This window comes from Aspergillus brunneoviolaceus (assembly GCF_003184695.1).
Source record: "Aspergillus brunneoviolaceus CBS 621.78 unplaced genomic scaffold BO95scaffold_36, whole genome shotgun sequence".
NCBI lineage: Eukaryota > Fungi > Ascomycota > Eurotiomycetes > Eurotiales > Aspergillaceae > Aspergillus > Aspergillus brunneoviolaceus.
The window spans coordinates 1-18,936 of NW_020290766.1; the positions used below are offsets into that span (position 1 = coordinate 1).

Below are 18,936 nucleotides of genomic sequence, written 5' to 3' on the forward strand. Positions count from 1 at the left end.
GGGGGGGGGTAGAGAGAGAAAGGGCACAACGTACATCTTCCGGACGAGCTCTTGTTGGGTCTCCGGACCGAGGTACCCGTGGACGGCGGATTGGATCTCGAACAGGTGTTGGATGATTTCTTTTAGGTCATCTGGTGGTGAGGGGTTGGACTGCGTTAGTATACGGGAATGTGATGCATTGAGTCAGAACGTACGGTCGACGGTGGTGAGGGTTACTGGGGCCATGGTGATTGATGAGCTCTTGGTGATAAGAAGCTGAATGTCTCGGAGGTGGTGCGGAGAAGAACCTTGAGACTAGAAGAGGAGAAGAGGAGAAGCACGGCATACTGCGCTAACTGCTTTGGGAGATCCACCGCCCCGGTGCCCGAGCAACAATCTATGAATATACAATCAATCTGATCTATAGTGTCTCAACAATCGATCCATGGAAATCATATGCAGCTGTAAGTTATTAACTTTAAACATGTCTATCCACACCACCAATACTACAATTATAGCTCACACGCTCACATCGCTCACAACCACGCTCTAAGCATATATGTAGGTACTTATACCAACAACCAACTATACCTCCTTCGTCCGTAGACTATTAGGAGCCACCCGCGGCAACTCGATCTCCGTCTCCATCTCTAATCCCGACAGACTCGGAAACCGCCGACTGAAGTTGGCCTCCCAATCCTCCCCGCCCGCACTGGCTGGCGTCGCCGCCACCGTGGGACTCCTATCCTGACTGCCCGCTTGCCCTTCCATCCCCGTGGGCATGCGCAGACTCTTCGGTTTGGGAGGCAGCGCCGGACGCGGTGCCCCCGAGGAAGACCCCGGCCGCCCGCTGGCCGTAGCTTGTTTGCCAATGCTCGTCGGCTGCTCGGCTGGCGCACTCGCCCGGCTCGACCGCAGTTCCGTAGGCTTTGCCGGCAAAGCCCCCGCCGTCTCGTCCGTGTATCGTCCGTAGCCCGTCGCCGTCTTAGGCGGCGGAGGAGCCCGGGCCGACTCGCCGAGGAGTGACTGCACCTTATTCTGGATCGCCTGCGACCGTGGCCCGTCGCGCCACCCACCAGCCCCAGCCTGTCCGCCTTCAGCCACCCGTTTCCGATACTCGGCGGCCGCGTTGGCGACTCGCTTCTCCTCCTGAGAGAGTCGGCGCCGCTCCAGCTCCCGCCGCATCTCCGGCGAGATATCCTCGTTGCCGTCCATGTCAATTAGCTCGCTGGCCGGCTCCGAGGTCAGATCCGCACTCGTGAGCATCATCGGAGACTTGACGGGTGGCTCTTCGGTAACGGGTGACTGCACTTTGCTCTCCGAGTTACTGTGCTCGAACCGTCGAAAGGCGTCGCCGAACCGCCCCGCAAACATCTTGGTGCCGGACAGCGACAAGCTCGACAAGCTCGATCGTTTGCCGTGTTTGGCTGTACCACTGTACCGCTTGTCGCGCTTCTTGTTGCTTTCTTCTTCCCGCGCGCGTAGATAGTCCACGTCCGACGAGATGTTGGCCAGCGAGTCCGCCTCCGTCCGCGCATGCTGCAACGGTGCCCCGCCCTCATAGTAGGGCGACCGGGGCAAATCCAGGGACGAGCGCGCGCTCTCCGACCCACGGGGTAGGTCATATCGTGCCCCAGCATGGACCGACACTGGGCGGGAACGACCGTTGGCCGAGCGCGAACGCCCTGCCGACTCGCCCACCTCCAGATTGCTGGGTCGGCCGCCTTCGAGGGAGGGTCGGGGTGACGCCGACAAATCGGAGATCCGATCGGAGGACCCTCGAGGTTGGACCACGGCGTTCGTGGACGGCGATGGAGCTTTGGCTTTGAGGTCCGACTCTGATGGCTGCTTGTGGCTGGATGGGCGTCGCTGATGGTTGGCCGGGGGAAACTTGTAAACGGGGCGACTAGACGGCTTGTGATCGGCCACACCAGGCGTCGGCGGCGGCGAGGTCATCGTACCAGTCGAGACCATAGTAGGTCGCTGCGGGGCCGGTTGGTACAGCGGCACCGAGGCGCGTCCTTCATCGCGCGCATTCTCGACGCGTTCGACCGGAGCAGATTGGGTCGACGGAGGTTGCGTGGGACGCTGGCTGGTAGATCCCTCCGGACCCGGCGACTGGTGCTTGGCAAAGGCATCGTCCGCCAGCGCATTGGTGAGGCGCCGCGCAAGGTCATCATCTTCCGGACTAGACTCCGGCACGGCAGACTCAAAGTCGAACTTACCCCCCTTCTCGTGCAGAATCTGGAATTGATCCAACGAGGGGAAACGATTGGTAAATTCGTCCGCTGAGTCGCGGGGACGCTGGGCATTGTCAAGGACGGAGAAAGGATCCCCGGAGCCCCGGAATGGGGACGGACTGGGCTTGGCCGAGTGGTGCGGGGACTGCGTCGGTCTGGTGGGACGGCCGCGGCGCATCGGTGCGATCTCAGGAATGATCTGGGTCTCCTGAACCGGCGGAGAGAAGACGGCACCAACCTGTGGTGCCTCGGTGGGAGAGGGCGGTAATTCCTGATACCGGCGGGCTTCCGATGTGGAGCGAGCAGCGTAGATCTGTCCGAGTTATTAGGACAAGCAATGTGACAGGTAACCGCAGTACTTACATCACCGATGGGGACTTCCTTGCCCTGCATGTGACAGACCTCGCGCACCACTTCATAAATATTCGGCCGCTTCTGCGGGAGTTCCTTCAACATCCAAGCTGGCTGGGTTAGCGCGGCCATCACTGCAATGTCCGGGGACCCTACCGATCAGCATCTTCAAGCGATCCGAGAAGGCCGGGTAACTCGGGAACTTGTAACTGGCATTCAAGATCGCCATCTGGCCAACCTCTTCGAACGGGGTGGTATAATAACACAGCTTGTACAAGAGGACCCCCAGGGCCCAGATATCGCTCTTCTCGTCAATCGGCTGCTTCCGATAGACATCAATCATCTCGGGACTGCGGTACTGCAGGGTGGTATGGCGCTGGACGTCATCTTCAATCAACCGGCCCTCGGCGGCAGAGGTGGCGGCCGGGCGAGGGGGCGCGGCCGATCCAAAGTCGCAAAGCTTGTAAAGGGCCGCCCTGCCCTGGCGCGAGATCAGAACGTTCTCTACTTTGAGATCGCGGTGCAGAAGCGGGGGCTTGAGGTAGTGCATGCAGGCCACGCCTTCCGCCACGTCGGAGAAGATCTTGATGATTTCGGGCTCGGTCAGGCGATTCTGCAGCCGCGTGTTCATGAAGTCGATCAGACCGCCGCCATCGCAGAACTCCATGAGTAAAAACACTTCGTATCCACCCCCGCGGAGTTGTGACGCATGAGAGTCGATGTAGGTGACGATGTGCCGATGCCCCTTGAGCTTCTTCATGGTTTCGACCTCAGTGCGCATGTTGGCCAGGGCTGACTTATCCGGGACCGCCACGCGCTTGAGAACTGCCCGATCGGAGCCATCGACGGGTTGGGGTAGGCGCACTACGTAGACATGGGCGAAGCCTCCCTCGGAGAGGTATTTCTCGACGACGACGCGATGGCTGCCAACCTGAACTTTGGTCCCGGGTAGGAAAGTCCCCGCGGGGGCTGCGATCGCCGCTACCGGATTGTAGACGGGAATGGGCAGATGAGGCGCCGCATGACTCTGGTACGAGGCAGGGTTTGGTTGTTGGGAGGACATGTTGCGGGAGCGATCGGATTAGGGGGAGGAGAGGGGCGGAGGAGGAGGGGGCCCTCTCGGGGCTCGACGGTCGATGTGGCGGACAAAAAGAGGTCTATGGCTGCTGCATAGGACGCGAAATCAGGAAGGTATTAGTCGGTATATCGAGCCCGGGGTCAGTATCCAAGGGATCGGTGGTGGTGACGATAGTGAGGGTTTAAGGAGCTGAACCCGAGGTAGACGGGGGCGAGAGGACAGTTGGCGCGGGGAAGAGGGAGATGTTGTGAAGGGTTTCTCCAAAAATGAAGGTTAATGAATATAGATCAATGAGTCAGAAAGTAGCGGGGGAGAAAGCCAAAAGGCAGCAGCACAAACAGCAGCCAGCAGGACTGAGGGGGAATCGGAATGGGGTGGAATGGGGGGGAGTCGATGAATGACCGGGCAGGGGGAGGTGGAGGTCGGAGACGAGGGGATTGACCGCCTTGGACCCAGGAGGGCAGAATGCTATCAACAAGTCTATTTCGTTGTGTTGAACAGGTATGTTTACTTCAACAAAGAGTGGAAGAGAGGGGTAGAGACATATGTTAGCGAGCCCTTCTGCCAGCCTTTTCGTCTGATGTGTTGTGGTCTCGAGATAGTTGACGCAATCCGGTCCAGCATCGGGGGGAAGGCAGGCATCACAGGCATCACAGGCGTCACAGGCACCCGTGATGTTGGCCGGCGGCTGCAATTCACGGAGTCATCTCAGCATGGCTGTCAGGCGGAGATAATTTGGAGAGATGAAGGGGTCAGTCTATCTATGTCTATACTGGCTATCAGTCCAGCGCATCTATTAATAACCTTGAAACAGCGTTAACTACCACCGCCGGGGACAAGACGATAGAGGTTACTGGCCTGAGGCGGAAAGCATGTGGACGGGATGCAATGACATAGCTTATGTCAGCTTCGGCATAATTTCCTCTTAAAATCTACCGAGCGACCATCGCCCAAAGCGTCGAAACCAAAACAAACAAAGACCACCGCCTGGTCAGAGCATGCGAGCATGGCTCCACTATGGCTTGCAGTACTTGAGTATTCTACTCTATATCCTGTTGATGATATTATTATCCCACGGTAGCAGCAGCTCATTCTTGCGAAACTTAAGCCTCCTACGGATGAGTTCTCCGTGGTGGAGATTCGATGGCTGGCGGACTGGCTGGCGGACTGGCTGGCGGACTGGCTGGCAGACTGGAATGTTTGGGTCCTTGATAGAATCATTCCCCATGGCTTCTCGGAGATCTGCTGGGTCGCTTGTCCGCCGCAAAAATGTGGATGGAGATGGGGATCCGATGTGGGTATCGATCCGTAGATTGGAATACTCGAGTACTTACTTTATATGAATGAGTCTATGAGAACTGCCATCCTGTGGGCCGCGTATGCACTGAAACACCACCATTCACACACGCATCTTTAAATGCTCATCAAGATAGTTAACTAGATCAATTGAGTTATTAAGAGGTAACACCGACCGTTGCCTCAGAGTAAACACCCAAAGTGCCACCAGAAGTCTCCGAGGGTGACACTAAGTTGTCATTTGCCAGGATTATCAGTCAACTAATTAACTAGTTAACTAGTAACTATACAGGCTAGTTTGTAGTGTGTCTGTCAACGGTCAACTGTCCATTGTCCACTCCCGACAACTTCTTCTTCCAACTCTCCCCTCTCCTCTTTTCTTTTCTCTTCTCTCAACATCTCCGTCGCATTGACTGCGCATTGACTCTTCCCCCCCCCCCTCTAATTAGTGAGTCTCATCTCCTCCTACTCCAATGCCTTAATGAGAATTGAGAGAGCGAAAAAAACAAAACACTGACAGCGTCCTATCAGCAAACGCGCTGCCACCATCAGCGCCTAATTCATGACGTGCTAAACCACCATGCCCTATCCACGACTACCCCGACACGACCATCTCACTCACCTGCATTAACACTTCTCGACGGACGCAATCAAAATATCCCAGCCAGCTGCACCCTCCACCCCAAACATAACCTCAAAGAACCGAGTTTGACGGCCGCCCCCCATCTCTCTACCCCAGACCCTACAATAATACCCCAACCAAACCCACGGACCACCCGTTGATGTCGCCGAAACCAACCAACGCTCCACCCTCCACCCTCCACCCTCAAGAAACACGCCCTACCACCATCTATACCCAACTACGTACATCTATTATTCACATAATCTAATCAGCATCTGGAAGAAAACAATTACCCCACCCAAAAAATGGACGACGGTCCACCCCCACCCCCTCCACCACCCCACGGCACCAAGCCGAACACTACCCATGGCGAATATCGCAAAACCTCCGATCTCCCGCCGGGGAACTACGACATCTTCATCATCCCGCCGCACTCCGCGGGCTCCGGCTTCCTCTACCTCCCCTCCCTGCAGACCCAGCGCAACAGCTTCATCGCCGGCTGCGTCTCCACCCTCCTCGCCATGCTGGTCTGGGTGGCCGTCTCCCCGATCCTGAAGTCGTGGTACGCCGCCACCGTCGCCAGCGGGAACGGCATGGGGATCGCGATTCTGGCGGTCGGTGTGGGTGTGGCTGGGTGGGCGTTTGGCGCTGCACAGGCGGGTACTGGCGGCGGCGGCGGTGGTGGTGACGGGGCCAGCGGAGGTAATAATCGCGGGAAGCGGGGAGGTTTCGGATTCGGTGGGGGAGGTGGAGGGGGCTTTGGAGGAGGCGGGGGCCCGGGTCCCGGGGGTGGAGGTAATGATTATGCGCGCGGAGGGAATCAGGGCTATGGAGGAGCGCCGGGTGGGGGACACGGGCAACAGCACTACGGGGGAGGCGCATACAATAACAACGCGGGAGGAGCAGCACCTCCACCACCACCACCACCACCAGGAGGAGGTGGAGGACCTTATGGAGCAGGAGGAGGACATCAGTACCAACAACAGCAAGCAGGAGGACCACCACCCCAATCGTCACCGCCGCCACCGCCGCCGCCACCACCTCAACCAGAGCCCGAACCCACCCCTTCAGCATCCAGCAAGCCCTCCAGTGGCGCAGACTGGGAGAAAGCCCGCGAAGAAACGCGACGCAAGGAAGAACTCCGGCGCAAGATGGAAGCCTTCAAGCGCAAGCGCGAAGCCGAGCAGCGCGAGAAGCAGAAGCAGCGCGAGCGCGAGGCGATGGAGCGCGAACTGCGCGAGCGACGCGAACAGCTCGAGAAGGAGATGGCCGCCGCCAAGGAAGCCGCCGCGCGCGAGGCCCGCGAGCGCGCTGAGAAGGAAGCCGCCGAGGCCCGCGCCAAAGCGGAGCGCGAGGCCGCCGAAGCGCAGGCCCAGCGCGAAGCCGCCGAGGCCAAAGCCAAGGCCGAACGAGAGGCCGCCGAGGCGAAGGCGCGCGCCGACCGTCTGGCGGCGCAGGCGCGCGAGCGCGAGCAACGGCGAGCGGCCGAGGCCAAGGCCCGCGCGGAGCGCGAGGCAGCCGAGGCTCAGGCCAAGGCGGAGAAGGAGGCAGCGGAGAAAGAAGCCGCCGCCAAAGCCGCGGCCAAGAAGGAGGCAGATGCCAAATTCGCGGCCCTCAAGGAGGCCGCCGCGAAGAAATACGCCGAGAAAAAGGCCAAAGACGCGCAGGAGGCCGCCGCGGCTGCCAAAGCGAAAGCAGCACCAGCAGCACCAGCAGCATCGGCAACATCGGCTCCACGAACCCCATCCCCGACCAAGAAACCCCCTACCACCTCACGAACCACATCCTCCGCCACCGCCGACGACGACGCCCACTCCTTCCGGCCCTACGACCGCGTCCGCCGCCCCTACGGCACGGCCACGACAACCACCACCTCCAGCTCCTCCGTCTACTCGGAATCCTCCTCGTACGCGCCCTCCCAATCCACGGCGCGCACCGACCCCCCGCCCCCGCCGTCCAACCGGGGGCCCTACGCGACCAAGGACCCCGATAAAGTCGTCGTTCACGGCGTCTACGCCTTCAACCACGCCTTCCTCCGCACACCGGTGGCGCAACTCGTCGCCGGCCAGGGGATGGTCTCCGACGGGCTCGTGCTGCGCATCACCACGGAGGGACTGTTCATCGACGACGACGTCCGCGGCGTGGGCCAGCGCGAGTGGGACGTGAAAGCGTGGACGATGAAACTCGTCGAGGTGTGGTGCCCGCGCTACGCGGCGCAGCACCCGCACCCCCCGCGCGGCCCGCCCCCCGGCCCCTTCACGAAACGCACCAACGAGCCCACCGCCGAGGAATCGGACGCCTACCTCGCCAACCTGCTGAAGGTGTGCAAGAACACGTGCCGTCTGGCCACCCCGGCCAAGCCCGGCGGCGGGTTACACGTGCTGCGGGCGTCGGTGCGCGACCAGGAAGGGAAACGGTATGTGTTCGTGCTGCAGGAGACCGAGGGGTGGAAGGTGGCCATCGGGCTGCAGCGCTTGCGGCGCGGCACCTTGTCCCGCGCGCTGGGCGTGTCCGGCTTGGCGGCTCATGAGACGAGGACGGTGTTGGCCGGGTTGGGATATTGAACTTGCGCGCCGTGCCCGAGTCGCCTGAGGTCCAGTGCAGTATGTACAGCATGTACGGTACCGAAGCTATGGTATAGGTGACCCTGCTTCTCGTTCTCGTTCTCGTTCTTGTTGTGGGTAACAGTGATGATGATGACTGTATGAGCACTTGGCCTGCCTGTCTGCCTGTTGTATGCATTGCATTGCATGGCGATGATGTTGATACTACTTACTCCCTCCACCCCCATTCTCTCCTCTTCCTACCATTTGCTTTGATTGCTTTCCAGTTCTGAGTGCTTTGCTTCAGATATCCCCCCCCTTCGTTTTGATGATCCCGGCTTGGCTTGTTAAGCTTGAGATACCGACCGCTGAGTTAGGCTTCTCTCGCTCGTTCAATGTGGATAGTAACATAGAACATCGTACATTCAGTATATAATCCTATCCTATCCGATTCTATCCCTACCTGTCTGATCCCATCCTCTCTGGTGCACTGTTCCCTAGCTGTTGCAGCAGAGCCTGAGAATATAAATCCCTGGTTAGGTACCTGCGCAGTCAACCTAAGGAACCTTCGAACCCTAAGTTAACCGTCAGACTCAAACTCTACCAACCACCCCAAAGAGAATTACACAGCGTAGCCAAGCAAATCCCATGGCCATCCGAGTCTTACAATTTACAACCAACTCATCTACAACATATCCAACCTCCAGAAGAAGGATAGAGAGTAAAAAGTATTGATCTCATCCGAATCCAGGATCTAGAAAACAAAAAAGAGAGAACCTTATTGGCATAAACAAAGAATAAAATAAAATAAAAGGTGTGGCAAAACTCTAAAAAAAGTCACTCATCTCATCCCAGGTATATAACGCCTATTGCCATCACAACAGTACAGAGAAAAAAAAACCTGGCTAACAAAATCAAGCACGGGGCCCTCGTTCTCATCTGTCGTTATCGTATAGTAGCGAAGCTGGAAAGGATTCTTTCTCACTAGCGGAGCCCACGAAACCAGAAATCAAAAAAATAAGACACACTTTCTTTCCTCTTGCTTTGCCCTTGCCATGCATCATGAACGGGGAAAAGTGGGTGAGGGGAGGGAAGAGAATTAGAAGAAGAAAAAACAAAAGTCTATCGGATTCAAAACCGTCAATCGTCCCAACATTCAACGACATCGTTCTGTTGGTCATGCATGCTGGGATCGGAAAGGACTTCCAAGGTATTAGAAACTTCGTGAGGTTGGAGAGTATGAAAGGAGACACGGAGAGGCTGTCGAAGATGGAGGGAGTCGGATGGGGCGATTGCACGACGAGAAAGTGGGTATGTATGGTATGAGCGAATATGCCAATGACAAGGAGAAAAGAAAAGGACCCATCCCGGTTTATCTGTGATGCATCGTGAATTTGGCAGACACGGAAGACGGACTTTTCGTGCAATGCGCCCATTTTCGTCATGCAAAAAAACAAGGTTAGTGTACCCAAGCGAATTGGTCACGCTTAGAAGGAGAATCCTCCAGGGAAACCTCCGCCGCGCTGGCCACCGGCTTGAGCAAAGCCACCTCCGCCGTTCATCATGTTGAAGAGAACGCTGGGGTCGATGTTGATATGGGTGCCACCCATACCGCCCATACCACCCATACCGCCCATGCCGCCCATGCCGCCCATACCTCCGAAGCCGTGCATACCTCCCATGCCGCCGCGGCCAAACATGTCAGCCGGGTCAACGAGGTCGTCACCGTTGTCGTAAGAGGCGCGCTTCCTGGTCGCTCGTTAGTATGCTATGTTATCAACAGGAACCCAAGGGAGCACATACTGAGGATCAATCAGAGTCTCATAAGCCTCACCAATCTCCTTGAACTTCTCCTCACCAGTAGGATCATCACGGTTCTTGTCGGGGTGGTATTGAATGGCCATCTTGCGGTAAGCCTTCTTGATCTCCTGCTCAGAGGCATCCTTGGAAACCCCGAGGATCTTGTAGTAGTCTTTGCGCTGTGCCTTCTTCAGCTCGAACTCAGCCCGGCGGATCTCCTCCTGGATGCCCTTCTCCATTGGGTTCGTCTCAGCAACAGCCTTGTAGTCGCGCACGGCTTCCTCCCAGTTACCAGCACCGCCATGAGCCTTAGCACGAATCTTCTGTGCCTTGAGATAGCTGGGGTCCAATTTCAGAGCTTCCGTGCAGTCATTGACCGCATTGTCGTATTCCTTCAAGTTGATGTAGGCCTGGGCGCGGTTCTGCAGAATCTTGGCGTTCTGGTCCTTGTTCTTGGGGTCGACCTGGACGGCCTCGGTCCACAACTCGATGGCCTTGCGATAGTCCTTGGCCTTGAAAGCAGTGTTACCCTCCTCCTTGGTGCGCGTCAACTTCTGCACGGTGCGCAGCATCTTGATGGCCGCCTTCATGTCGGGATCCAGACCCAGGCACATCTTGAGCAGCTTCAACGCCTGATCAGTGTCACCCATGCCATAGAACGCGCGGGCGCGGATCAGCATCGCATCGGGATCCTGGCTGTTCTCGCGCAGCATGCCAATGGCGATATCCTGGGCCTTGCCGAAGGAGTTGTCGTTACCCATGCGCAAGTGCGCCTCGGCCGTCATCAGCGTCCACTTGCGAGGCTCCTTGACACCCTGACCCAGCATCTGACGCGCCTGGTCCAGGCAGAACAGCACCATCGACACACCACGGTCTTCAGCCAAAGCCTCCTCGGCTTGCTTGACAAACCGGAGCATCTTCTCGGCGGGAGCCTTGTCGGTAGCGGAAGCCGGGGGCTCGACGCGGGAGAGCACATCGAGAGCCTCGGTCGCACGACCCAGACTGACCAGAATGCGGGCGTGACGATACATGAGCTTGGTATTGGTGGGGTCGAGTTCGCGGGCGCGCTCACAGTCCTCCAGAGCGGCTAGGTACTGGTTTGCGGCCATGTAGGCGGCCGCGCGGTTGGACAGGTAGACGGACGAGTCGGGGCTGATCTCAAGGGCTGTCGGATGTGACGATTAGATCTTGCCATGAGTGCACGAGTCTGGAGACGAAAGAACCTACCCTTGTTGAACTCCTCAATAGCGCGTGTGTAGTTGCCATCCTTGAAGAATTTGTTACCGGCCAGCTTGAAGTTGTCGGCCTCGGCAGTGTTGCCGTTCGAACGGTGGGGAGGGGGCGTAGGGCTCCGTTCCGTCTTGCCATTGACGCCATTGGTGTCGACATCCATTGGGGTGCGGGATTCTTCGCGAGCAGCAGCCATTGCGGAGAGTTGACGGAGTTCGTCGGGATGAAGGTTAAGTGGGTGGAAGTCGGGGTCGTGAGTGTATCGATTCCGGACGGCGGACAGCGACGCACGAGGACCGGAGACTGACTTAGTCCGAACGGAGGCTGACTTGGAGGGGGTGGAGGAGGAGCGACTGTGGTGAGTCGGCCGAGCAGTGGTGGGACTGCGCGGAATGGAAGGGTGCTGAGTCGAGGCTGGAACCGATGACGACTGCGGAGCACGTGTCGACGAGACGGGACGAGAAGCGGCGGAGGAAGAGTGAGAGTGTCGAGAGGAAGAAGAAGAAGAAGAAGAGTGAACAGTCTTTGCCCGAAGAGGAGGGGGAGGTCGAGTGGAGGGAGGAGTAGGAAAAGATTTGGTCGCCACCGGCGGAGGGGGAGGAGGAGAGGAGGCGGGAGACGAGAGTGGAGTGGATCGGGTGGAAGTCGCCGCAGAAGAAGACGGGGAGGAGGAAGTGGAAGAAGTGGACAAGGGGGAAGGGGAAGGGGAAGAGGAAGAAGAGGGAGAGGAAGAGGAAGATTTGGTAGACTTGGATTTGGAATGTGAGGATGATTTGTGACGAGAGAAGAAAAGATGCGGGAGACCCATGGTGGATGTCCCGCTGATTGGTGGAGCACAGCGGAGGTGTCGAAGTAGAACGAAGGCGGTGGAAGAAGAAGAGAAGAAGAGCAGATGAGCAGATGAGGATGATGAGGATGATGATGATGAAGATGATAGCACCAGCAACAACAAGTCTAACACCCAACCACTGCACCACGATACACTCTCAACCGATCACTCAGTGGACTGCACCGTGTACTGTACCTACTTTCTGTTCTGTCCTATCTGGATCCTGCTGACTCACTCCCCAAACAAAGAGGGGAAAAGAAAGGATAAGCACAACCTAGAATCAACACTGCAGAACAGAACAGCTCCCAGAGCAGAGCAGAGCAACAGCAAGACCAAGAAGAATAACAAGAACAACAACAGAGCAAGCAATAAAGCAGAAGATTCCAAGGTCAAGTCCGAATCTCCCTCAAAATAATAAACCCACCCGCTGTCACCGGCTGTCAGGCCCCAACTCTTTATGGAGTCCGCCCACCCGCCATAATTCCGGAGGCTGGACGTTTCCTGGCCAATATTCGCCCTCCTCTTAGCCTCTCCCTCTGCTCGCCTCGTCATGCTCCCCTCTTTCAATCAAACAATTCTCTTAGGCTAGTTCCTGTCTTTCAAGCTAGCTACCAAACTACCAAGCTAACAAGCAAGCAAGCAAGCAAGCAATCAAAGCGCTTCCATTTGGTTCTACCCTTTCTATCTATCTGGGGTGCTGCTGGTCACTATCACTGAACTGGACAGTCTGGCCGATAGACATGGTGCGCTAATAAGCAAAAGTACTGTATTGTACATTGCGTACCTCCTCACCCACTCTGCCCCTCTCTCTCTCTCTCTCTTGCTCATCCTGTCTCATCTCGTTTTCTTCCCTTCGCAAAATGCTTAAGCTTCCTCTCCTCCACATGAAATGGCCATGCTCCAGCCCAACCCAGGCCCGTGCGCTCCAATCAAAGTTCAATGATCGCTTTGGGCCCGTTGCACATCAGTCGCAAGCTAAGAATTAGCAGCAGATTCAGTAGTAGTAGCCGCCGCCTTCTGCTTGTCTACACCAGGCGCCTCGCCAGATTGAGGCAGACCACCTCCTCCTAGCAAAACTCCCAGCTGCAGGTCGGCCTCAGCATTACGGACAAGATGTAGGATCTGAGCTTTGAAGCGCGCCTTCTTCTGTGAGCATTGTTTGAGGTGCGGTGCTATAAGGGCACGATGGTAGTCTTGGCGAGCGTCCTGCAATCGTTTCTCGACCAACCGCTCGATCTTAACCTTCAACTCGCACAATATTGCTTGAAGGGTCTGCTCAACTTGATTCGAGACACTACGGAACAACTGTTCCCCTTGCCTCTCGGCATGGTCGGACATCGTGGTGCGAACCGCTTGCAATGTGCCGATGCCTATTCGTGCCGATCAGTCAATGCACTTTCGACCTCACATGAGGTCCCTTGACTCACCTCGATGCTCGGCGCATGCTTCGTAGGTCTTATGGAGTTCCGTAGCAATTTTCTCGCTGAATTTGTCGAGCGCTTCTTTCTGCTTTGTCTTGCTCCACTCTTGCAGATCGTCCATCTTATGCCGCAACATTTCGTGGGAAGTAACCAGTTTGTTCTGTAGGAGCTGGCGTGTGTATTGGGGGACCTCCCACTTTGTTGATCGAATCGTTTCAGAGTGGAAGCGGCTGAGAGCATTCTCCAGTTTTTCACGCAGAGTTTTGTATGCTTCGGGCAATTTTCTAGCGAACGCTCTCGAGGAGGTTAGATTAAAGCTCAAAGATATAGCTGCACACTCGACCTACTTGCGCCATCCGGGGCTGGTTTTGGCAAGCATAGGGACTGCTCTGAAACGGGGTCAGTTCCATTAATTACGAGTGATGCACGTCAGATCTATCTTACAGTTCGTCGTTCATGTTCTAGATTTCCGTCAGCTTGATTTCGATTCCGATGCCCATCAGAGGGAGGAAACAGCTCACGATTTGCTTGAAAACGCCCTGGCGGCGACAGATTGCTTGGTAGGTATTATACCGGAATCCTCCTTCGGTTGAAGGTCTATTCCAGGATGCAACCGTCGGAGAAAACGCCTTGTTTCCCTGGCGCCATGCTTCGTCTGACAACCTGTTAGTCGGCTTTCTCGTTGTCGAGCTATAGACTTACTCAGCAGGCTGATGATCTTGACTCTTTGAATGGTAGAAATACAACCATCCCGGCTCTCATTCATGGTCTAGTGTAGTCAGTCAGGACTGCGCTGGAACAAATCCAATGTCGCACCTACCTTGGTCATGTCGTGCAGTGCGATACTGAATCCGGCCTCAATCTCCTGTTTCTCCTGGTCAGAGATAGCCGCTGCTGACTTAGTTGGAGAGCACCATATCGCTATGGATTGAAGGAGCGAATTGAGCGCAATCAAGAATCGTTTCGCAGTTCGTTCACGGGATTTGATAGTCAGCGCAACGCAGTACCGCTGCAGAGCAGGAATCTCTGTCTGTTCCAGTTGAGAGAACCCACCGACCCGGGTGTCTGGCTCTGGACGGCTACGAATTCCTTGATAAGCTTTAGCGGACACACAAAACACCGAAAGGTTTCGTTCGAGTTCACTATAGTTTCTGGCCGGAGTCTGGGGAATACTTCCATCAGGCTGCTCATCGTCTCGATCTAAGTTCGCAATGGTCTGAGCAAGGTCACGTCTGATCTCATGCTTCGAAAAGTCATTCCGAGCCTCAATGCATCGTCGGAGATCCTCGAACTCGGTTGACTCGTATATCTGAATTCTTTTTTGGATGAGGCGTCGTTGTTTCTGAAGGTCCCTCCGCTGGGCTTTGTATCTATGCAGCTGACGCAGGAGTACTGATTGATCATCATCAGCTTCATCTGGGTCTTCGATGCTTTCTGAAAAGGTCATGGTCGCGAGCAACTCCTCGGGCGAGCTCCCAGCGTTACGGGCCTTCTTCCTTTTTTTGGGAGTAAGCATGACATCGTCGAGATTGAAACCTTCTTCCTCTAACTCCGACTCTAGCTCTTCGATCTTCTCTTCGATGTCGTCCAGGTCATCGGCAATCTTTTTCTTCGATCTTCTGCTTGCTTGAAGCTCTATCTTCAAGGCCTCAAACCTTTCCGATGCTTCAACATTCTCAACAGGTGGCAGCTCAAGACCTAGAGATTGCACCACTTCCATTGGAACGATGTCGTCGGTCTTGGTGCAGATAAATGTGATGTCGTTGAATGCACTGTTCATGTGCATCTGTATTTTGAAATTCTTGCCCAACAGATCATGAGCAACTTTATCACTGACTGCGCGATTGATGGGCGCCACAATCCAATGAGCAGAGCAACAATTCATGTACTCCTTGGCCACGGCCACCCGCGCTGCATTCGAGTCGTAGACTCCGGGAAGATCAACTAGAACAGCTCCTGTCGACAAAGCTCCGACCTTCACATAGACCCGCACAACGCGAACAAGAGGCCACAGTCCAATGCCCGGGTCGGCGGATTTCAGCTCGTCTGACAGATCTATCGGCTGTGCAGAAGTGCCCTTCTTGGTCAAAATCTTGGACCTACTCTTTTTCTTGCCCTTGCTATCGATATATGACTTAAGGCTCTCTGAGAAACTCTTAGAGTCATTTTCTTCAATCACCATACTCTGGCCCAGTAGGTCGAATACAATTCTGTCCTCCAGCAGCTTCGAGGGCGAGGTTTCGAGAAGATGCTCCCGCTTCAAGGTCGGATACACAGCCATGATCTTATCCAAGGCGACCGCTGCCTCTGAGTCCTTTGGCATCTCGCCGCGAGCAAGTTCCTCACTATGGTCACCAAGCTCTGCAAATAGAATGTTCAACTCGCGCTCCCAGTGTCTGAGCTCAATGAATCGAATTTCTGCTCTGTATCTTGATGCTTGTTTGTTGTAAGAGACTTCCACTGGGACCGCTGTCGATGCTCGCATGCAGTCCGTAGTGAGGATGTGTTTTTCATCGATTAGCGCGTTGATCAAAGACGATTTTCCCGCGCCAGTGCTTCCGACAATCCCAATGACGACCTTTTCCCTGCGAGCTTTCGAGATCGTTCGCTTGATCTTGGTAACCCAGTCGGCTTCAGTGTCCCAGTCATCGGACGCGCCAAAAACTTCGCTCATCTGCGCCAGCGCCTTGAGGCCCTTCTTCACGGCTGTCTCCAACGCCTGTATGTTACCATCCGCGGCGTTGCCAACATTGTAATCCTCCGAAGGCGCTTCTCTCATCGCAGTGTCCGGATTGTCAACAGTTTGCGGAAACTCCCTGATAGCAGCGGGGGCTTCCTCTTCTTTAACTTGGACTGGATGCGGTCTAGATCCAGTCTCGGAGCTCAGCAACTTTGTCACTGCTATTTTGAAAGCATCGACTTGGGACATCGATTAGCATAGCAATCATAGTTCAACGAAGTGAAGGAGATAAGTGCAAATGGGTTCTGTGTACTTACGCTGGATTGAGGAAGTGGTTCCCGCTTCGTCGGGATCTAGTTCTTCGTAACACTTTGTGTAGAGCGCATTTGCAAACTCGATATCGTTCACCTGCTGCCGCTTGTATTGATCCGAGGAAGCTAGCTCAAGAGCTCTCTTCAAGTACCTAGCTCGGACTTCGCGTTGTGCGACTTCCCACCTCGTTGCGAAATCGGGACATGGGGATGCTGCAATGTATGTTCTAGCCGATCCCATTGCTCACCCAGCGAAAAGGTCAACAAAACACATACCACTTTTGTGCCCCTTACGGTGATGAGCATCCCGAAGCGACTGTTCAGCTACATAATGTGTCTTGGCCAGGTGGTCGATTGAAGCCACATCATTCGGCTCCGACAAAGTGGCGGTCAGATCCATGTTCCTTTGCCCGAGGTACAGAGGGCCAAGATTCCAAGCTGTACCTCAAGAGCCAGTAGACCTGTAGAAGCGAGGAATCGAGGCTGAAAATCCTTATCCGAATAATTTCTTTCGAAGAAGTTGTGGTGTTGAGCGGTCGTAGCAGGGAAGAGGAAGGCAAAAGAGAAAGAATGAAGGAGTAGGTGGTGTCAAGAGATAGGGAAATGAAAGACACTTGAGGTGAAGAAAGAATAAGAAAGAGGTTAGGATAAAAGACAAGTGTGGGCAAACTTCCTCTCCGTGTTATGGCGACTCAGGCCGGGTCCAGCATTCACTGACCGTCACTATGTTATGCTGTAAGTGGGAAGACATGTGCTCTACCAACTTCTGCACAAGTCCCCCAGTGTTTTAATGCGACACGGGGTGTATACCACTAAGAAGCAAAGGGTACATGAAGCGCAAGTAAAAGATATTACAATCTTAAAATAGGAATCGGCACAACTGTTTAGCGATAAAGTATAAGTAGCTGAAGTAAACCAAGACTAAATCCAAGTTGGGGGTATCATCGCTCTCTGATGCAGCAAATAGGGCCAAAATGAGCAGAAAAGCAACCAAGGTACAGACGAAGAAACCAAATGAACCACAGCTTGACTCTCCAAAGTGTTTCCCACTCATCATTCCAACACAAGATGAGACAAAGTACTAATCAGGGATTTTCTCAGCCCGAGAGAGCCCGGTTTGCTCTCCTGCGAGCCACAGCTGACCAGCGCGACCTCCGGCCACTGCCATCTTCCCTTGCTCGATTGGGAAGCGGAACAAAAGGTCGATCGTAGATGTGATGTTCATATGGTGGAGGTTGGTCGGAGTATTCCGAGTCGGAGGCGTAGTCATCGAACACTGATGGAGAGGATGGATGCCCACCTCTACCAGTAGCACTGTGTATCGGGCGAGGAGCCAGCGGGGAAAGATATGGTGCCGATGACAAGGGCGACGGAGGCTTGAGGACCCATAGTTCTTCCGACTCAAGCCAGATGAGCTGGCTAGCCTGTTGAGTGGATGTCTCGCGGGACACTGGGCCAGTGGTGCGAGTGGGCTGAAGAGTGAGGTCTGTCATGCTCCTACTTCGCGACGCCCAGGGAGAATAAGCAAACGATGACGAAGGCGGAGGAGGGGGCAGGTTGAGAGCCGGGTAGGAGGATGTCGATGGGCTTGCTTCGCGAGGGCTAGGTGTGCTCAGGTCCCCAGTTGAGTGTATTCTGAAATGACAGCGGCGGCAGAGGCTAGGGTCCTGTCGCTCTTGGGGTGAATATGGATAGTAATCTGCCTTAGGCCTAGAAGAGTCGCATGCAGAGGCAGGACGCTGAGGTAGTGTGCTAGCCAAGCCAGTATCAAGGCGAATACGTGGGACAGTCATGTATTCCTTTGGGCTCTCCGATGAGACAGTAAAGCGGGAATCCGCAATGGGAGGGCCTTCTAGAGACGAGAGATCCATTTGGCCAAGTAGCGACGGTGGGGTAGGGTTCAGAGCAATGAGTTAAGGTAAAGCACAAGCAGCCGAGACAGCCTGGTAGCGAGAAACAACCATGTACACTTCGGGTGGTACGAGTCGATATCAGGAGGCTAAGGTGGATGGGGATACGAGAGCTGCGGGAGGGAAATGCGAGAAATTGGACAACAAAAGTCCCGACAGCGGCCACGCTGTTGTTTAATAGACATGAAGTCGAGGCGGAGTCACCAGCATCACGACGCCGAGCGTCTTGCTGAACTCTTCGATGTGCACGGTCATGACGGCTTTCTTTGACCGTCACAGCAACAAAGAAGTCAGATGGGACAAGACAACCAACAGGGCCAATCCGCACGGAAAGCCTTACTTGCGCCTCATTGTGGGCTCACCAGATCCAAGCTATCTTGGGCGCAATGGGGGGGAGCGGTGGAGCAGACAGCTCATGAACAGGTCGGGAAGGATTGAACGATCTCAATCTGTTGGTGGAGGAGACTCGGGTTGCCCGGCTGGTCTTCGCCTTGGTATGGAAACCAGCCAGGAATCCGATCCGTCGGGAGCCTTCTGCCCCCGCTATAGAAGGATCTTCCTGTTTACCCTGTAACCTCCGATCCAAGTCCCATAAGATTTGACCCATCACTTAGAGGAGGGGCAGAGGGCGTACCGCAGCAGGAAT

At 55.4% G+C, this 18,936-nt stretch overlaps 7 protein-coding genes across 7 annotated transcripts; 2 read left to right on the top strand and 5 right to left on the bottom strand.

Annotated features, from left to right (window-relative positions):
• Positions 1–436: 436 nt before the first annotated feature.
• On the bottom strand, positions 437–4,026 carry BO95DRAFT_443043 (putative serine/threonine protein kinase). The gene is made up of 3 exons (XM_025586579.1): positions 2,727–4,026; positions 2,583–2,680; positions 437–2,532 (listed from the first exon to the last, which is right to left on the bottom strand). The coding sequence occupies exons 1-3, from the start codon at positions 3,631–3,633 to the stop codon at positions 565–567; spliced, it is 2,973 nt and encodes a 990-aa protein (XP_025441906.1). The 5' UTR covers positions 3,634–4,026; the 3' UTR covers positions 437–564.
• A 433-nt stretch (positions 4,027–4,459) lies between these two features.
• BO95DRAFT_139673 (uncharacterized protein) lies at positions 4,460–5,034 on the top strand. Its single transcript, XM_025580567.1, has one exon. It carries the CDS (start codon positions 4,647–4,649, stop codon positions 4,989–4,991), a length of 345 nt encoding a protein of 114 aa, XP_025441907.1. The 5' UTR covers positions 4,460–4,646; the 3' UTR covers positions 4,992–5,034.
• Positions 5,035–5,385: 351 nt separating this feature from the next.
• BO95DRAFT_473710 (uncharacterized protein) lies at positions 5,386–7,656 on the top strand (the record flags this gene model as incomplete). Its single annotated transcript, XM_025589742.1, has 2 exons — positions 5,386–5,392; positions 5,476–7,656. A coding segment is annotated over exon 2 (1,785 nt), but the record flags the coding sequence as incomplete, so codon positions are not given.
• A 1,940-nt stretch (positions 7,657–9,596) lies between these two features.
• On the bottom strand, positions 9,597–11,335 carry BO95DRAFT_363838 (DnaJ and TPR domain protein; the record flags this gene model as incomplete). The annotated part of the gene is made up of 3 exons (XM_025582632.1): positions 9,597–9,858; positions 9,913–11,074; positions 11,137–11,335. The coding sequence occupies 3 exons, from the start codon at positions 11,333–11,335 to the stop codon at positions 9,597–9,599; spliced, it is 1,623 nt and encodes a 540-aa protein (XP_025441909.1).
• Positions 11,336–12,071: 736 nt separating this feature from the next.
• On the bottom strand, positions 12,072–12,645 carry BO95DRAFT_443044 (uncharacterized protein). The gene is made up of 2 exons (XM_025586580.1): positions 12,217–12,645; positions 12,072–12,154 (listed from the first exon to the last, which is right to left on the bottom strand). Exons 1-2 carry the CDS (start codon positions 12,518–12,520, stop codon positions 12,138–12,140), a joined length of 321 nt encoding a protein of 106 aa, XP_025441910.1. The 5' UTR covers positions 12,521–12,645; the 3' UTR covers positions 12,072–12,137.
• Positions 12,646–12,943: 298 nt separating this feature from the next.
• Positions 12,944–16,780, bottom strand: BO95DRAFT_514633 (uncharacterized protein; the record flags this gene model as incomplete). The annotated part of the gene is made up of 9 exons (XM_025591691.1): positions 12,944–13,338; positions 13,396–13,685; positions 13,737–13,778; positions 13,834–13,850; positions 13,911–14,044; positions 14,092–14,158; positions 14,210–16,308; positions 16,387–16,593; positions 16,657–16,780. The coding sequence occupies 9 exons, from the start codon at positions 16,778–16,780 to the stop codon at positions 12,944–12,946; spliced, it is 3,375 nt and encodes a 1,124-aa protein (XP_025441911.1).
• A 697-nt stretch (positions 16,781–17,477) lies between these two features.
• On the bottom strand, positions 17,478–18,251 carry BO95DRAFT_432085 (uncharacterized protein; the record flags this gene model as incomplete). The annotated part of the gene is made up of 1 exon (XM_025585038.1): positions 17,478–18,251. The coding sequence occupies one exon, from the start codon at positions 18,249–18,251 to the stop codon at positions 17,478–17,480; it is 774 nt and encodes a 257-aa protein (XP_025441912.1).
• Between the last annotated feature and the right edge of the window lie 685 nt (positions 18,252–18,936).